The sequence below is a fragment of the Panthera pardus genome, unplaced genomic scaffold, assembly GCF_024362965.1.
Source record: "Panthera pardus isolate Hobbes unplaced genomic scaffold, ASM2436296v1 HiC_scaffold_6, whole genome shotgun sequence".
Taxonomy (NCBI): domain Eukaryota; kingdom Metazoa; phylum Chordata; class Mammalia; order Carnivora; family Felidae; genus Panthera; species Panthera pardus.
In genome coordinates this window covers 62,204,016-62,222,827 of record NW_026526991.1, presented here as the reverse complement: position 1 = coordinate 62,222,827, position 18,812 = coordinate 62,204,016, and the positions used below count along the sequence as shown (strand labels likewise).

The window sequence follows — 18,812 nt, the reverse complement described above, 5'->3', positions numbered from 1 at the left end:
AAATACCATTTATAGAGTAACAAGTTTATAAGGGAATTATTAGTAATTTCTGAATAGAAAGGCTTTTTCCCCAGGCCAAATTGTCAAGAGAATTGGGTCTGCGATTTGGATGTTCTTTTGCTATGGTTTGTACCATCCGTATTTGCCTCTTCAAATAACTTTGGATGATTTTTACATGACCACATTATTGTTCTCATAAACGGTATTTTTAGGAACTGGAAATCTGTCACTCGTCCTTAATAATTTGGGTAGCGCTGTTTCCTCTTTTACCCAACCTGCCAACATGGGCCGCGTTGGCACCAAAGCCGTGAAGAAGGCAGCCCAGGTCGTCACGGAGAAGTACGACACGGGTAGCTACGTCCGCACCAGCAACCGCATGTGCAAGGAGATGGCCACTATTCCCAGCAAGAGCTCTGCAACAAGAGAGCAGGCTGTCACGCATCAGAAGGAGCACATTCAGAGAGGCCCAGTGAGACGGCTCTCTGTCAAGCTGTTGAGAGAAAAGAGAGAAAATTATGGTCCTGAGGTCTCAGCCCCGGATCAGGAGAGCAGGGAGGTAGATCCTCACACCAGGGAAATATTGAAACCCTTGCACTTTGCCAGTCTGTCCGACCTGCAGGTCACTTGGCCTATGGTTGGGATGCGTTTCAAAACACCACGTGGAGGGGCGCATGGGTGGCTCAGTCGGTTAAGCGTCCAACTTCAGCTCAGGTCACGATCTCACGGTCCGTGAGTTCGAGCCCCGCGTCCGGCTCTGGGCTGATGGCTCAGAGCCTGGAGCCTGCTTCCGGTTCTGTGTCTCCCTCTCTCTCTGCCCCTCCCCCGTTCATGCTCTGTCTCTCTCTGTCTCAAAAATAAATAAACGTTAAAAAAAATTAAAAAAAAAAAAACAACAAAAAACGCCACGTGGAGCCCTTTGAATCTTTCTGCTGGGCTGTGAGATCTTCAATAAACCTTGGACAACAAAAACAAAACAACTTATGTAGCTAATTTGTCTCTTTCCCGAAAAGTGACTGAAAAGCAACAATAGTCCAGGATTGTAAGTGTGAGATGGATGTTTTGTTGCTGGGTTCTTCCTTTCTTTTTCTTTTCTTTTTTTTAAAAAAAAAATTTTTTTTTAATGTTTTTATTTTATTTTTGAGACAGAGAAAGACAGAGCATGAGCAGGGGAGGGGCAGAGAGAGAGGGAGACACAGAATCTGAAGCAGGCTCCAGGCTCTGAGCTGTCAGCACAGAGCGCGACGCAGGGCTCAAACCCACTAACTGTGAGATCATGACCTGAGCTGAAGTTGGACGCTTAGCCAGCTGAGCCACCCAGGCGCCCCTCTTACACCTGCCTTTAGAAAAAAAATTCCCATTCTCTATTATCTGGTTGAAAAGTAACAAACTTCAAAACATACCAAAAAATATAGTTGAAGTTTTAACTTTATTATTTCCCTATTATAAAAGTAATGCATATTCATTATATAATAAAAGGGGGGAGCACAAAAGGTATAAAGAATTGAATTATAAATTACCTATAATCCCATCCCAGGGAAAACTATTAACATTTGGCATATTTTATTTTATCAGTTTTTTCCCTATGTGTGTTTGAACATAGCTCAGCTATCACTATATATAAAGTCCTGTATCCAGCTTTTTCAATATAACATTAAATTAAAATCATTTTTTCTCATATCAATAAAAATCATTTGTAAACATAATTTTAGTGACAGAGTAACATTCCATCATGTGGATGTACTGTAGTTTAAATAGTCTCCTAATACATATATATATATATTTTTTTTTTTTTGTTTATTTATTTTGAGAGAAAGAGCATGAGCAGGGGAGGGGCAGAGAGAGAGAGGGAGAGAGAGAATCCCAAGAAGGCTCCGCACTGTCCGCGTGGAGCCCAGTGCAGGGCTCAAACTCATAAACCATGAGATCATGACCTGAGCCAAAATCAAGAGTCAGATGCTTAACTGACTGAGCCACCCAGGCATCCCAACAGCAAATATTTCATAGAAGAGTCAGTGGGTCAACACATATAAACATTGTTAAGATCACTCTGCTCTTGGTAACACAGGAAGGGAATACACACAGACAGTGAGGGTGAGGGGGGGTGTCGAGGCCAGCAGCAAGGAGGAGTCTCAGAGGTCCTGGCCTAGCCGTTCCAGCTCATTGAGAAGGAAGTCCATATCGGCCCGGGTCAGTGCAGGGTTGGCCACAACCATACGGAAGAAGTTGCCCCGGGTCCCATGGGGCTGGTAGCCAATCATCATGGAGCCCTCCTTCACCATGCGCTCCTTGAGTACTGGGGCCACCTGTGGAAGGGGTGAAGGGAACTTCCAGCTACAGCCTCAGGTCAGGCTCCCCGAGATGTCTTTCCCTCTCACTCAACCACCTTCCAGAGGGAGTCCTCATTGCTCAGCTCCTGACCTTGGCCCCAGTTCACCTCTTCCACTGCATCCAACCTGCTTGGTCTTCTCTAGCTTCTGTATCATTTCCTACCTTACCTATCTCCAAGTTGTCACACAGGCCATTTTCTGCCAAATCCTGATTGTTCCCTGACTCCCAACACTGCTTTAGTCCAACATCTAGCCTTCATCATCTTTAACACCTTCTTCTCCACTCTCTGAATTCCCGGAATGGTTGTGATCTGTACCTTGTGATCTACTGTGTAATTTACAAGATTGCATCAAACATATTGGTTTCAAATAGGCAACTCTAATTTTCGAAATAACTCCTCAAAGGCAAGAACATTCTTGTCCTTTCAGACCATCTGCAGCATCTAGTACCAATCTATCCTTAGGGACCAGGACATGACATATCTCCTTTCCTCTAGGAGGCCTGTCTGGACTGGCCTTATAGAGTTGTTCTGCCCCCAGCATCAGTGAATAAGGCCTCAAGCATCTGTCCTGGGCCTGAGCACCCAGCAGAACTCCCACAGACTACGTACCGCACACTGGTGACTTCTCCCAGAACATCTCTCTCTGTCTTCCTTTTGCCTTCCAAAAACATACCTTATTCCCCATCCCCACCCCCACAGAAATGAGGACAAGCTGGTGCCCTTTTACAGTTCATGTCCCCACCTCAGGAGCAAACTAGCAAAGGGACGTGCTATGCCATTCACAGCCAGCAGGGGGCAGACACACACCAGATGCGTCACCATTCCCTCAACTGGGCTAACCAGAGCCAGAAAAGAGAGACCCTACCTTAGCCAGCCTTTCACTGTAATCTGGGTTCTCCTGCTTCCCCCGCAGGCTGGGGGGCACGAACCAGAAACACACGTTGACAAACTCAGGCTGGGAGGAATGAGGGAGGAGAAGGTGTGGGCTGTGGAAGGGGGGATGATCCCCTCTCACTGCCCCTCTTCTGCATCAGGGCTTTTTGTGTGGGACAGACTGAGGTGGGGAGGGCGGGGGGGGGGGGGGGGGGGGGGGGAGGGGCAGAAGGATGCCAAAGAGCAGACTTGGTCATACCTCTATAACCAACTCAAATCCTTCTCGCTTTTTCAATTCCTCCACCAGGTACCTGGAAACAGAGAGGGAGAAATCACAAATGGAGGAGGAAAAAGCAGCAGAGATACAGGAACAGAAGAGACCCAGAGAATGGGCCAAGAGACCCTGAGGGCAAGAAAAATGTGAGGTGCAGGGGTGAAGGCGTGGGAGCGGGGGTGGGACAGGACAGGACTGGACAGGGACCCCGGGAGAGAGGAACTCAGACTGCCGCCACTCCTACCAGGCAAGGGCAAAGGCCCGGTCCACACGCCGCTCCAGCCCCTGCCCGCCCTGCGCCTTCCACATGAGCCACAGCTTCAGACAGTCCACACGGCGGCCGCACTGCACCACCTTGTCTCCGGTGTCCAGAGCCACGTCGTAGAACTTGTCCTGCTGGAAGAGGTAGCTGGCCTGCGAGCCGTGGCAGCGCCTGAGCAGGTTCTGTCGGTGGGGAGAGCAGGGGGGAGGACTGTCAGACCCCACCCTCCCTACCAAGGCTCCCTCTGGAGCCGCACAGGGGGGCTTCTTAGCTCAGCCCACCCCTTCTGTCCCTGGCACCAGGCAGAACTCCTGAGATGGCTGCCAGCTGACTCAGGCCCCTTTCTCCGGGTGTTCTCCCAACACCCGGAGTTCTCCCCACACTCGGCCCAGGAGCCCTTCAATTACAACCTCAAGCTGGACACATTTTCCTTTGCATGAAGATGCGCCGCAGTGGGGGCGGGGGTGGGGAAGCACTACAGGGGATTCGGGTGGTCGAAGCTACTCAGCTTCAGACGGGACGGTGAGAAGGACACAGCAAGGCCACGACCCTCTCTGACTTGGGACAGGGAGGAAGACAGAGGTCCAGGGTGAGAGGTAGGGTGAGGACAGGGGCAGGGCAGACCCACCGAGGTATCACGGAGAAGAAGAGCTGAGCACTGCAGGCCTGCCGCGAGGAGTTTGTGGGGATTCCAGGCCACGGAGTCAGCCCTGGGGTGGGCACAGCAAAGCCAGATCAGCCGGCTCCTCCTCAAGCTGCCCAACCAGAGCCCCCCCCCCCCCCCCGCCGCTCCCCCCACTCTTCCACATCTCCGGTAAAGGGGCTTTAGTCTCATGCCAGCCCAGCAGTCTGCTCTCCAATCCCCCTTCCCCCAACCCCCTTCCCTCACTCCCATCGGAAGCTCCCTAGTCCAGGACTAGTCTCTGGAGCAAGGATTTGAACGGTGGGATTCAGGAAGTAGGTGGCCGTATGCACCTCTGGATCCCATCCAGGAGATGTCTATGTGTCTGTGACAACAGGACGCTCCCACCCCAGGCAGCCTGTGGAGCAAAAGGAATAACATGGGCCTTGGCCTTGGCTCGGCCCACCCCACCCTCAGGCCTCAGTCCCACTCACATCCACGTGGAGCCACAGCCCATGACGCTGGCACACATCAGCAATTGCCTCCAGGGGGTCAAAGGCCCCCAGCACAGTAGTGCCAGAGGTAGCACTAACCAGGAATGGCACAGAGCCCTGTGGCAGAAAAACAGGGGGGAAAGAGGCTGTGAAGGTATCGCAAAACCTTCCAGAGGGGCGCCTGGGTGGCTCAGTCGGTCAAGCATCCAACCCTTGATACAGGCTCAGGTCGTGATCTCCTGGTTTGTGAGATGGAGCCCCTTGTCCAGCTCTGTGCTGACAGTGTGGAGCCTGCTTGGGGTTCTCTCTCCCTCTCTCTCTGCCCCTTCCCCCACACTCTCTCTCTCTCAAAATAAATAAATAAAAACATTTTTAAAAATTGGGGCGCCTGGGTGGCTCAGTCAGTTAAGTGTCCAGTTTCGGCTCAGGTCATGATCTCACAGCTTTTGAGTTCAAGCCCCGTGTCAGGCTCTGTGCTGACAGCTCGGAACCTGGAGCCTGCTTTGGATTTTGTGACTCCTTCTCTTTCTCTCTGCCCCTCACCTGCTTGTGCTCTCTCTCTCTCTCTCAAAAATAAATAAACATTAAGAGAAAAAAAAAAAGCTACCCAGAGCCTGGTGACGAGGCCATCTCGAAACTCTTATTGCAATGCCTGACCTAGGCAGCCTGTGGAGCAAAATGTTACTGTCTTCCTTAATTTGCAAGTGAGGACACCGAGATCCAGAGCTGTTAAGAAATTTACCCCCAAGCTGAAGCTCCAGAGATGGAATTCAATCCTAGGTCTATCTGCTGGTCTATTTCCAAAGCTCATATGCTTTCAGAAAATGTTAATGTCTTACTGGAAGATCAAAATGATATTTATAAAATTCTAACACTACAAAAGTTCGTGAAGAAATTGAATTTCTATAAAAAAAAAATATTTTTTTAACGTTTATTCATTTTTGAGGGACAGAGCATGAGCGGGGAAGAGGCAGAGAGAGAGGGAGACACAGAATCCAAAGCAGGCTCCAGGCTCTGAGCTGTCAACACAGAGCTCGACGCGGGGCTCAAACTCACAGACCGCGAGATCATGACTTGAGCCGAAGTTGGACACTCAACCGATTGAGCCATCTAGGCACCCCTGAATTTCTATTTTAAAAAAATACCACCAAGAAAAGCCCAGGCCTATATGGCTTCACTGATGAATTCTATAAAACATCTGAAAAAGAACTGATACCAGTTCTTCACAAAAAGTCCAAAAAACAGAAGAGGAACACTTCTGAATTCATCCTGTTACCAAAACCAGATAAAACATCACAAGAAAACCACAGGTGATATCTCTTTGAATATAGACACAAGAACTACAAAACACTAGCTAATCAAAATCAGCAATGTATAAGGGGCACCTGGGTGGTTCAGTCAGTCAGGCATCTGACTCTTGATTTCAGGTCGGATCATGATCTTGCAGTTCATGAGTTCGAGCCTCACATGAGGCTCTCTGCCATCGGCACGGAGCCTGCTTTGGATCCTTGGTCTCCCTCTCTCTCTGCCCCTCCCACGCACTCTCTCTCCCAAAAATAAATTTAAAAACATTAAAAAAATCAGCAACCTATAAAAAATTATACATTATGACAAAATTGATTTGTCCCAGGAGTGCAAGCTCAGAGTAGCACCCAAAAACCAATTAATGTAATACAAGTATCAACAAAATAAAGGAAAAAAATACATCTCAATAGACACAGAAAAACATTCGGCAAAATCCAACACTCCTGCTTGATAAAATTACTCAACAAACTAGAAGGTGATGGGAATGTTCTCAACCTAATAGAGGGCAACTACAAAAAAACCCCAGCTAACATCGTACTCAATGCTAAAAGACTGAAAGCCTTCCCCCCATGATCAGGAACAAGACAAGGATGTCCACTCTCCCCAATTCTATTCAACATTATACTGAGGGTCTAGCAGGGCAATTAGGTAAGAAAATAAAGTAAAAAGCATCCAGATTAGAAGGGAAAAAAGCAAAACTATCTCTACTTACAAATAACATAATATTTATCTAGAAAGTCCTAAGGAATCCACTAAAAAAAACTATTAATAAATGAATTCAGCAAGTTTTCAGGGTATCAATATTAAAAAGTCAACTGTAGGGGCGCTTGGGTGGCTAGTTGGTTAAGCGTCCGACTTCAGCTCAGGTCATGATCTCACGGTCTGTGAGTTTGAGCCCCGTGTCGGGCTCTGGGCTGATGGCTCAGAGCCTGGAGCCTGCTTCGGATTCTGTGTCTCCCTTTCTCTCTGACCCTCCCCCGTTCATGCTCTGTCTCTCTCTGTCTCAAAAATAAATAAACGTTGGGGCGCCTGGGGGGCTTGGTCAGTTAACCGTCCGACTTCAGCTCAGGTCATGATCTCACGGTCCGTGGGTTCGAGCCCCGCGTCAGGCTCTGTGCTGACAGCTCAGAGCCTGGAGCCTGTTTCAGATTCTGTGTCTCCCTCTCTCTCTGCCCCCTCCCCCCCCCGTTCATGCTCTGTCTCTCTCTGTCTTAAAAATAAATAAACGTTAAAAAAAAAATTTAATAAAAAATAAATAAATAAATAAACGTTAAAAAAAAATTTAAAAAAAATAAAAAGTCAACTGTATTTTTATATATTTTCAATGAACAATCAGAAAATAAAATTAAGAAAGCAATTTCACTTATAACACTAAAAGGAAAAAATACTTAGGAATAAATTTTAAAAATTAGTACAAAACATATACTCTGAAAACTACAAAGCATTGTTGAAAGAAACCAAAGAATATCTAAATGGAAAGATATCCCATGTTCATAGATCTACCAATTGAACATAATCCCTATCAAAATCCCAGTTTGCTTCTTAGCATAAATTGACAAGCTGATCCTAAAATGCATGTGGAAATTTAAGGGACCCAGAATAGCCAAAACCATCTGGAAAAAGAACAAAGTTGGAGGGCTCACCCATCTTCATTTCAAAACTTACTACAAAGCCACGTCAGTCAAGGCAATGTGGTCTATAGTATAGACGTGCAGATCAATGGAACAGAACTGAGAATCTGGAAATACCACCTCACATTTACTAAGGTCAACTGATTTTCATCAAGGATGTCAAGATACTGAGTTGGGAAAAAAATATTCTTTTCAACAAATGATGCTGGGACAACTGGATATCCACATGCAAAAGAAATTGTTGTCATACATAAAAATTAACTCATAATAAATTATAGAACTAAATGTAAAAGTTAAAAATATAAAACTCTTGGGGTGCCTGGCTGGCTCAGCCAGTAGCGCACGCATCTCTTGATCAAGGTCATGAGTTCAAGCCCCACATTGGGTGGAGAACTTACATAAAAAAAAAAAAAAAAAAAAACAAAAACTTGAGGCGCCTGGATGGCTCTGTCAGTTAAGCGTCCATCTTCGGTTCAGGTCATCATCTCACCGTTCCTGAGTTTGAGCCCTGCGTCAGACTCTGTGCTGACAGCTCTGAGCCTGGAATCCACTTCAAATTCTGGGTCTCCCTCTCTCTCCGCCCCTCCCCCACTTGCTCTCTCTGTCTCCCTCTTTTTTAAAAATAAATAAACATTTTAAAAGTGTTTTTAAAATCTTAAAAAATGTAAAACTCAGGTGGGCATGCCAAAAATAAAAACAAATTTATAACTCTTAGATGAAAATATAGGAATAACTCTTCATGAGCTTGGGTTAGACAAAGCTTTTGTATACATGACACCAAAAGCACAAGCAACCAAAGAAAAATTAGATAAACTGGACCCCATCAAAATCTAAAACTTCTGGCTTCAAAGGACACCATCAAGGAGGTGACAAGAGGGGCGCCTGGGTGGCGCAGTCGGTTAAGCGTCCGACTTCAGCCAGGTCACGATCTCGCGGTCCGTGAGTTCGAGCCCCGCGTCAGGCTCTGGGCTGATGGCTCGGAGCCTGGAGCCTGTTTCCGATTCTGTGTCTCCCTCTCTCTCTGCCCCTCCCCCGTTCATGCTCTGTCTCTCTCTGTCCCAAAAATAAATAAAAAATGTTGAAAAAAAAAATTAAAAAAAAAAAAAAAAAAAAGGAGGTGACAAGATAACCCACAAGATGGAAGAAGCTATTTGCAAGTCACATATCTGATAAGGGACTTCTATCTAGAACAGATGAAGAATGCTTACAACTGAAAAACAAAAGACAACCTAATTAAAAACTGAGCAAAGGATACAAATAGACACTTCTCCAAAGAAGTTCTACAAATGGCCAATAAGTATGTGGCAAAATGCTCAACATCATTAGTCATCAGGGAAATGCAAATCAAAACCACAGGGAGATAACACTTCACACCCACTAAAATCAAAAAGAGAAAGTAAAAAATAAAAAACAAACAAACAAATAAACCAATTAAATAATGGGCAAGGGTGCCTGGGTAGCTCAGTCTGTGGAGTGTCTGACTTCAGCTTAGGTCATGATCTCATGGGTTGTGGGTTTGAGCCCCACATTGGGCTCACTGCTGTCAGCTCAGAGCTTGCTTGGGATTCTCTCTCTCTCTCTCTCTCTCTCTCTCTCTCTTTCTGCCTCTCCCCTGCACATGCTTTCTCTCTCTCAAAAAAAAAAAAAAAAAAAACAGTAATAATAATAAACATTATAAAGAACTTTTTTTTTTTTTTTAAACGGGCAGTGGGGCACCTGGCTGGCTAAGTCAGTGGAGCATGCAATTCTTGATCTAGGGGTTGTAAGTTCAAGCCCCACATTGGGTGTAGAGAGTACTTAGAAATGAAATCATAGAGGTGCCTGGGCAGCTCAGTCAGTTGAGTGTTCAACTCTTGAGATTTCCATTCGGGTCATGATCCCAGGGCCGTGGGATCAAGCCCCACATCGGGTTCTGCACTAAGCATGGAGCCTGTTTAGGATCCTCTTTCTCCCTCTGCCTCTGCCCTTTCCCCCACCACTGCACTTGCGCGCTCTCTCTAAATAAACATCATAATAATAATAATAATAATAATAATAATAATTAATTAAATTACATTTGGGCAGAGGACCTGAATGGACATTTTTTTCAAAGAAGACAAGCAGATGGCCAACAGACACATGAAAAGATGCTTAACATCATAAATCATCAGGTAAATGCAAATAAAAACCACAATGAGATACCACTCATACCTCTCAGAAAGGCTAGAATCAAAAAGATACATAGAGATCTTGCCATTAGCAACAATGTGGATGGATGTAGAATGCTAAGTGAAATAAGTCAGATAGAAAAGACAAATACCATATGATTTCATTTATATGTGGGATCTAAAAAAAAAAAAACACCAAAAGAAAGAAAAGAAGAGAAAAGAAGAGAAAAGAAAAGAAAAGAAAAGAAAAGAAAAGAAAAGAAAAGAAAAGAAAAGAAAAAAGAAAAAAAGGAAAGGAAAGGAAAGGAAAGGAAAGGAAAGGAAAGGAAAGAAAGGGGCGCCTGGGTGGCTCAGTTGGTTGAGCATCTGACTTCGGCACAGGTCATGATCTCGCAGTTTGACAAGTTTGAGCCCCGCATCGGACTCTGTGCTGACAGCTGAGAACCTGGAGCCTGTTTCAGGTTCTGTGTCTCCCTCTCTCTCTCTGTGCCCCTCCCCCGCTCATGCTCTGTCTCTCTCTACCTCAAAAATAAATAAAACATTAAAAAAAATTTTTTTTAAATAAAGAAAAGAAAAGAGAAAAAAGAAAAGCAAACCAAAGAAGAGAAGAGAAAAGAAAGGGACTCTTAAATACAGAAAACAAACTGGTGGTGGCCAGAAGGAAGGTGGGTGGAGACATGGGTGAAATAGATAAAGGGGATTCGGAGGTACAAACTTCCAGTAATAAAATAAAGAAGTCATGGAGATGAAAACACAGCATAGGCAATACAGTCAACAATATTGTAATAACGCATGGTGACAGATGGTGACTGCACTTATTGTTGTAAGCACTGAGTAATGTATAGAATTGTTGAATCACTACGTTGTACACCTCAAAGTAATATAACGCTGTTAATTATACTTAAATTTAAACAAATGAGGCAAAAAAAGAGAGAAATAACAAGTGTTGTTGAGGATGTGGAGAAACTGGAACACTCACACCCTGCTGGTAGGACAGCTGGTGTAGCCACTTTGAAAAACTGGTGTAGCCACTTTGAAAAACAGTCTGGCGGCTCCTCAAAAGTTAAATACAGAGTTACTGTATGACTCAGCAATTCTGCTCCCGGTACATAACCGAGAGAAATGTAAACGTATGTTCATGCAAAAACTTGTACACAAATGTTCCGAGCAGGATTACTCGTAATAGCCAAAAAGTGGAAACAACCCAAGTGTCCATCAACTGATGAGCAGATAAGCGAAATGTGGTCTATTCCATACAATGGAATATTATCCAGCAATAAAAAGAATGAAGTACTGACACACGCCACAACAAGGATGAACCTTGAAGACGGGGTGCCAAGTAAAAGAAGTTCATCACAAAAGACCGTGCATAGTGTAAGTCCATTTCCATGAGAAATCCAGAACAGGCAAATGCACAGAGACACAGAGTAGCTTAGTGTTGCCTAGTAGGAGGTTTGGGGAAAACGGGATTGATGGCTAAAGGGGGCGAGGTTTCTTTTTAGGGTGATGAAAATGTGCTAACATCTATTGTAGTGATGGTTGCACAACTCTGTTAAAAACCATTGAATTGCAGGGGTGCCTGGGTGGCTCAGTCAGTTAAGCGTCTGACTTCGAGTCAGATCATGATCTCACCATCCTTGAGTTCAAGCCTTGCGTCAGGCTCTGTGCTGACAGCTCGGCCCGTGGAGCTGGTTGCAGATTCTGTGTCTCCCTCGCTCTCTGCCCTTCCCCCACTCACATTTGTGTGTGTGTCTCTCTCTTTTTTAAAAATATTTTTAAATTAAAAAAAATTTTTAATAAAAAATAAAATATAACAAAATTTGTAGAGATAGTGCCACAAGGCAGAGCATAGGGAATCTAGTCAATGACACTGTAATAGCGTTGTTACGGTGACAGATGGTAGCTACACTTGTGAGTACAGCCTAACACAAACTCGTCAAATCACTGCGTCGTACACTTAAAACGAGTGGAACATTGTGTGTCACCTATACTCAATTAAAAAATATATATATATGTCCATGCATGGGCAAAGCGTTTGAACGCTCAACTTACCAAGAAGCTATAAAGAGAGCAAAGAAGCACTTTAAAAGATACTCAACGTCATTAATTCTTAAGGAAACTCGATCACAAAATGATATCACTACGTAGTTATTAGAATAGAAAACCAACAAAAACAAAATTAAAAACCCCTCCAAATAAAAAAAAAAAAAATTTTTATAGAAAGTGCCAAAATGCCCTCCAAGGTGGCTGCAGTGATTCACACGGGCCCCCAGTCAGTGGGGAGTGCTGGGGCCTCCACGGTTCCCACTGCTTGGAGCTGGCACAAGCCTCACCGCTGGTCGCCACAGCTTCCTGGGCTTCTCCCTGCACAGAGCCTCCCAGCTCACAGAAACCTTCCACGCTGCACTTAGGTCCCCAGCATCTTCCTTCTGGTGTCACCCTGGAAACTCCACTCAGTGACTCAGGTCTGCTCCTGTCTCTTCGGGTCCAGTCCTGCCTATGGGTCTCGGCAAAGTCCCTGAGAGCAGCACAGAGTGTCCTCACTCCCACTGATCACTTTAGCCCATGGGGGAGATGGGCACCAAGGTCAAGAAGAGGAAACAACAGGGGCGCCTGGGTGGCTTGGTCGGTTAAGCGTCCGACTCCGGCTCAGGTCATGATCTCACGGTCCGTGAGTTCGAGCCCCGCGTCGGGCTCTGTGCTGACAGCTCAGAGCCTGGAGCCTGTTTCAGATTCTGTGTCTCCCTCTCTCTCTGCCCCTCCCCTGTTCATGCTCTGTCTCTCTCTGTCTCAAAAATAAATAAACATTAAAAAAAAACTTAAAAAAAAAAAAAAAGAAGAAGAGGAAAGAACAGTGCCTTCAGTAGGGAGAGCCCAGAGAACCTTCCAAGAAAAGACCAAGGGGTTCTGCTCCACTGTCCCAGTGCCCCTTACTCACTCACCTCAGCCTCAGCCAGACTGATCTGCCTCTCCAGATCCTCAGGCATCATTTTCCCTCTGGAAAAGAAAACTGAGTGGGTAAAGAAGTATTGGGTTTTCTCAGCTAGGAGGCAGACCTGTTGAGAACAGGGTAATGTGGGGTTCACTATGCAGAGGCCACAATGTTGATCTTTCCCTAAGGGGAGTGAGAGGATCTCAGGGGACAGGGCTAGAGACACTGGTAGACAGAAGTGGCAATTCTGTAGGAACAGTGGGGAGAAAAGCCCACTTGGGGCATGGGCCTGAGCCCAGAACTTCTGGCAGCAGGAAGGTACACTGTGCCACGCTGGGTCTGAGCCATGTGAACGGAAGGACCTTCACCTCTCATCTGTCTTGACTATCCAGACACTGTCGGTGCCAAGTCCCAGAAAAGCAGCTCCCTTCTTAATGGAGTAATGACACTGTGGAGAAAGGCAGAGGGCGGATTAGGCTGGGGGCAAGAGGGCAGGGAGGATGGGAAAGGGAGAGACTGGTAAATGTGCGAGCCCCAGTAAATGAGACCCCGTAGACTGGGGCTTCTCAAAAGTTCCTGTGCCCACAGATCACCAGGATGTCTGGTTCCAATGCAGATTCAGATTCAGTATGTCTGGGCTGGGGCCTGAGATCCGGCATTTCGGACAAGCTCCCAGGTGATCCTGATGCTGCTGGTCCACAGACCACACTCTGAGTAGAAAGGGTGTGGACTATGTCCGCTGCACTCATTGTCCCTTCGCTACCTTCAGACAGAAGGCAAGGTGAACGGAAGCCTTTACTCAGCCCCTTGATTGGAAGGGAGCACCTCTGCCTGGGGGCAGGCTGGCCCCAGAAGAGATGGGTCTGGGCAGGCTGACTCAGCTGGCTGAAGATTAGAATCAGGAGGCCCAGGGTAGGTCTGGACCTCTTCCCACCTCCTTTGATGTGAAGAGCGCCAGGGGTGGCAGTCCCCGGAGGCCCCTCTGCTTGCAATCTGGGTAGCGCTGATAGCGGGCCAGGTTCATGGCATACATGTTGGAGATGGAGCCACCTGTCACGGGGAGAGTGGCAAGAGGGAGGAGCAGTGGGTCAAAACTGGAGCTTGCTGCCCCTGACCTCTCCACCCAGGAGAACTGATCAAAGAAGCACGAGACACTGGCTCCCAGGGCTCTGCAAATGGCCTGCTGACAACACAGAACAGCCCCAGGATCTGCAGATCCCCCTGACTACTCCCCTCCACGTCCTGGGCTGACCCAGGATGGTGCCTCCCCTCCCCAGAGCAGGCACTGGAGTGCTGATCCCATGGACTGCTTGGCAAACATGAGGATACAGAGGACTGGGCAGCTTCTCTCTGGTTTGGCCCAAGCCCAGCTGGAGAGGAAACAAGGAGGAGTCACCCCTCCCTGCACAGAACATGAGAATAGTGGGAGAGGAGGAACCCTCAAAAAGGCCAGAGAGAGGCTTCCTCCTTCTCACATACCAGGACAGAAGACCCCATCCCCAGAGCTCCAGCCCACCAGGGCCCGGAGTTTCTTCAGCACCTCTTCTTCCATGAGTACGAACACCGGGGCAATTTCATAAGTGTACCTGCCAGGAGAGGGAGGGATGAGAAGGGAAAAGAGGAGGGAGGGCTGGCCAGGTCAGACTCTCAGTGGAGTAGAAAAAGGAGGTGGAGACACTGAGTGAGGAAAGGTCCAAAGGGAGGAATGAGCTGGTGACAAAGAGCCAGAGAAGCAAGAATGAAGAAAAACTGGGGTCAGGAGGCATGCGAAAGCTGGGAGAAAGGGAGCCCAAAGGGTACAAGGAGAAAAACTGCCAGTAGAGATGCCAGAAAACAGGGGGCAGGGGGTGGGGAGCAAAACCATTCTCCTCCTTCCCCCAGGGCTATGTCTCCCCGAAACCCAATCCTTTGGAAGGTGGGGGAAGGGGCCTTGGGAAGACTCACTGGCTGGTGTTGAGGCTCTCAGTGATAACGCGCCCGGCCAGAGAGTGGGGATCCAACCCTGAGAAGAGCTGGTTGAAGAAGTGCGGGTGACCTGGACAAGGGGGGCGGGGAGCTCAGAGTGGAGTTGCCGGGGCAAACTCCGGCCACTCCTCCCGCCACGACCCAGGACCCACAGGTCTTCACGCTATAGCGGATCACCGCCCGGCACCGCGCCAGGATCTGCTCTGGTGCCTCGCCCTGGCTGCGCAACTCCAGATCCAGAAGCCGCTTCAGCTCCTCTGGCTCCTTCCACTCGCAGACCTAGCAAGAGAAGCAGGGGATTCTGGGGGCCCGTGGACACTCCACCGACTGGCTGCCCAAGCCACATCTCAACTTGCACTGAAAACGAGTTAGAAATATTTCCAAAGCAACTCATGAACCAGGGTAAAGACGGCGTGACCCAGGATAGAATCCCTGAGGCACCCAGTGAGACAGTGATGAATTCTGGGGAGAAGCCTGGTGGGAGGAGGACAGTTCTGAGCCAGGTGTGATGCACGGCAGGAGGAGGGGGAAAGGACCCACCTTCTCTGAAGCACTGGTCCCTTTCCGAATGACCTCATCCACCACAATCCCAAACACATCCCGGAGCAAGGCTTCGGCAGCCACCGGGTCCCCATCAAGGGAGAAGAGTGGTTTCGAGTCAGCCATCAGGATAAAATCTGTGAGCAAAGCAGGAGTTATTCCCTACTCAGCCTGTGTACTCCACCTGGAACTGACCAGCAAGAATCCCAACCCCTATAACAAGCCTATGGCCCCAGTCCTGCAGTCCAGTCCCAGCCTTCACTGTACAGACAAGGGCAAGTGAGGGCCCAGGGAGAAAGTCAGTAGCAACAGCAGGAAAGTTCGTGGTGGGCAGGTGGAAACTCGTGGCCACTGCCCACGCAAGGCAAAGACGAGAGGCGTACCTTTCCACTCAGGTCTCCGTTCAAGTGAGCCAGAGGCAGGGCACACAACTAACTTTGAGAGTGTTAGGACCAGGACAGCAGAGGGGGTGAGGTATAGGCAGCACTCACATGACCATGAGATCACTCTCATGACCCTTGCCCCAAAGAGAACTTACAGATTTGGGACAGGGACAGCGGGTTAAGTCCCTGAATAATCATTAGCTAACATGAAGAAGGGGGAGATGAGATGACAGGCAAAAACATTAACATCAGGGTTTAAGAGAACAGCCAGAAGGACTAGAGAATGAGAGGGCTGAAGTGGGGCCTGGCTGCGACCACGACCACAGGGAGGACATGGGGAATGTTCAGCAGGGACATGAGGGCAGCCGGGGCAGGAAACTGCCGCAGGTGACCCTGGAGACCGAGGGGGAGGGAGCCTGAGAGAGAGAGACAGGTGGAGGTGAAATGGTTTATCTCTTTGCATCCCAACCCCCAGAGGCTTTTCAGACCCATCCTGATTTCCAAAGTCCTCTCCTAGAGCGGGAAGAAAAAGGGGTTATGTTGAGTAAGCATTTTGTTAAACAAGTGTCATCCTGTGCCCCGCAGGCTGAGGGTGCTCAATACACAGAAAGCCGTTGTTTGAAGTGAGCACCAACTGTGTTCACGACAGGGTGCTGGGGACTGAGAAAGTCCCCCTGTCTGCTGGGAGGACACAGATGCACCTGCAACAGTCACAGCCCAGGGCAGTCTGGATGCGGCCCCCAAGGGCTATTGAGGAAAAGAGGAGATGGGTGGCGGCTGAAGGCTGGGGAAGATGTGTAGTGGGACTGGGGCTGAATCTTGAAAGCGGGCAGGAGAAACGGGATTGGCGAAAGTGGGGGATGGGGGGTGGGGAGAGGCATTCGGGGACAGGGGGCTGCCATGAGCTAACATGGGAAAAGAGTATGGAAGGTCAGTGAAGGCGCCAGGCTGGCTGGAGGGAGGTCTGCAAAGATGATATGGGAGCAAAGGCAGGGTGGGCAGGGCTGCATGATTATGGGGAGGCTTGAGTGCCACCTAGGCCCAAGGATCTGGATTTTATCCTGCAGAAAACAGGAGGCCATTGAAAGACTCTGTGGCATGGAATAATGTGATGAAAGTGACGCTCAGAAGACCAGTATATGGCACAGGGTTGCAGAATTAACAGGGCGTTCCTGTAAACCAGGCAAGAAGTGATCCACATTTGAATAAGGGTGGCGTGGGTAGGAAAGGATAGAGGACTGAGGAGGTCAGCCCAAAGTTCTGATGAACTGCTAGAACAGAAAGCAGATTCAAGAGTCAGGGTACAGCTAAAGCCTTGTGATGGGCTCCATTCCCCATGGGAGAGAATGTTCGGAGAGATGGTCAAGGAGAGAGGGGAAATCCAAGGCTTAGGAACCCTCGCCCCAAATGAGGGGGCGAGAGGATCCAGGAAACATGAAGAGGAACCTTCCTCAAAGTGGGCTGCTCTGATATAATCTGTCAACAGCTGCTGGAACCCCATGCTAGTTGAAAACACAGGTTCAAGGGACCGTAGTGGTCCCACCCTTAAACTTTCCCTCAGCAGACTGGGTTTGGGGAAAATAGGAGAGCTGACCCAGGCCTTGCGAATGAAAGAGTCAATCCTTCATCAATGTCACTTTAGCTCTCCTGACAGGTGGCAGCTGTGGGGTGTTTGGGTGGAGAGACTTGAGGGAGAGAAGCAGAGAAAGACAGCACTTACTATATGCCACACTCTGTACTTAATATGTATTATCATCATCTTTGCAACTGTTTAGGGTAAGTTTATTACCCACATTTAAGGTTTTTTTTAATGTTTATTTTTGAGAGGGGGGTAGGGACAGAGAGAGAGAAGGAGACACAGAATCCGAAGCAGGCTTCAGGCTCTGAGCTGTCAACACAGAGCCTGACACAGGGCTCAAACCCACAAGCAGTGAGATCATGGCCTGAGCCAAAATCAGACCCTTGACCAAATGAGACACCCAGGTGCCCCTATTACCAACATTTAAAGGTGAGGAAGAGGTACCTCTAAGATTCCAGAGGTACTATGTATATCACTTGTTGAGATCACGCAGCCGGCATGTGGCCAAGCTGGGTCTGAACCCACGTGTGTCAGGCTCTGAGGCCCCTGCTCCTAACCATTATGCTCGATTGCCTCTCACGCGGCTCTCTCGGGCACTGAGTTTGCTGTGGTGCAAAGACCACTGGGCCAGAAGTGAGAATGCTTCAGGGCCTCAGTTTCTGTAAAATAAGGGGTTTTCAAGAGAGAACCCCCAAGGCATCTACTGGTGTTCACAGGAGCTCAGTGTGGGTAGAAAACAGGTTGCCAGGTTTGTAAGGAGGGAACAGCTGGTGAGCAACGAGAGACCCCTGCCAGGAGGGAGGCTTTTCCCAAAGCTCGGAAGAGAGGGTCTACAGGGAAGACTGTGTGTGGCCGCCTTCCCAGCACCTGCTTTACCCATTCCACCTCAGTCATGGCTCAGAAATGAAAACTGGAGGTGAGGGCTCTAGCACTCCCAGTGTCCTCCAGGGATAAACGGGGAGATGAGACATCACTACCCTTGTTCCCCATACGCAATCCTGCCCTGGGAACCTTAGAGAGGGAAGGGCCCCTGCCTGCAAAGAGTTTTTCTTTTTAAAAGGAAGAAGGACAAAAGCAAAGAAACATGAATGGAGTTAGGAATAGGGCCTTAGCCCCTAGCTGAGAAGATGGTGGTAGGAACAAGTAGCATTTGTTAAAAAATTCACAAGTTTCTTCCAATTTCATGGGATCTCTAGTCCATCGACTCCTCTAACCATCAACTCCCACACCTGTATTCCTTTCACTTTTGCAACCCAGATTGTATGTTCTGTCGTTTCAACCACTCTTTGTGCAAAATCCTCAACTCCCTGGCCCTTTGGTGCTTCCACCAAATCCACCCGGTGAAACCCCAATCCAATTGGCCAGTCCTTCTCTTACCAAATCCACCAGGACTACTGGATTCTGCTAGTAAAAGCCACCCAACCATTCAAATCAACATCGCTACAAATTCAAGGTCTCCGTGCTCATTCCAATTAA

At 48.0% G+C, this 18,812-nt stretch overlaps 2 protein-coding genes across 2 annotated transcripts; one reads left to right on the top strand and one right to left on the bottom strand.

The window, feature by feature from the left end:
- Window positions 1–283: 283 nt before the first annotated feature.
- Window positions 284–1,030, top strand: LOC109249189 (40S ribosomal protein S17-like). Its single transcript, XM_019419495.2, has 2 exons — window positions 284–659; window positions 1,011–1,030. The coding sequence occupies exons 1-2, from the start codon at window positions 284–286 to the stop codon at window positions 1,028–1,030; spliced, it is 396 nt and encodes a 131-aa protein (XP_019275040.2).
- A 377-nt stretch (window positions 1,031–1,407) lies between these two features.
- Window positions 1,408–18,486, bottom strand: CSAD (cysteine sulfinic acid decarboxylase). The gene is made up of 15 exons (XM_053895940.1): window positions 15,758–18,486; window positions 15,375–15,511; window positions 14,987–15,113; window positions 14,814–14,904; window positions 14,349–14,455; window positions 13,804–13,919; window positions 13,238–13,317; window positions 12,880–12,934; window positions 4,855–4,971; window positions 4,714–4,778; window positions 4,367–4,448; window positions 3,721–3,920; window positions 3,462–3,513; window positions 3,195–3,284; window positions 1,408–2,303 (listed from the first exon to the last, which is right to left on the bottom strand). The coding sequence occupies exons 1-15, from the start codon at window positions 15,885–15,887 to the stop codon at window positions 2,130–2,132; spliced, it is 1,623 nt and encodes a 540-aa protein (XP_053751915.1). The 5' UTR covers window positions 15,888–18,486; the 3' UTR covers window positions 1,408–2,129.
- Between the last annotated feature and the right edge of the window lie 326 nt (window positions 18,487–18,812).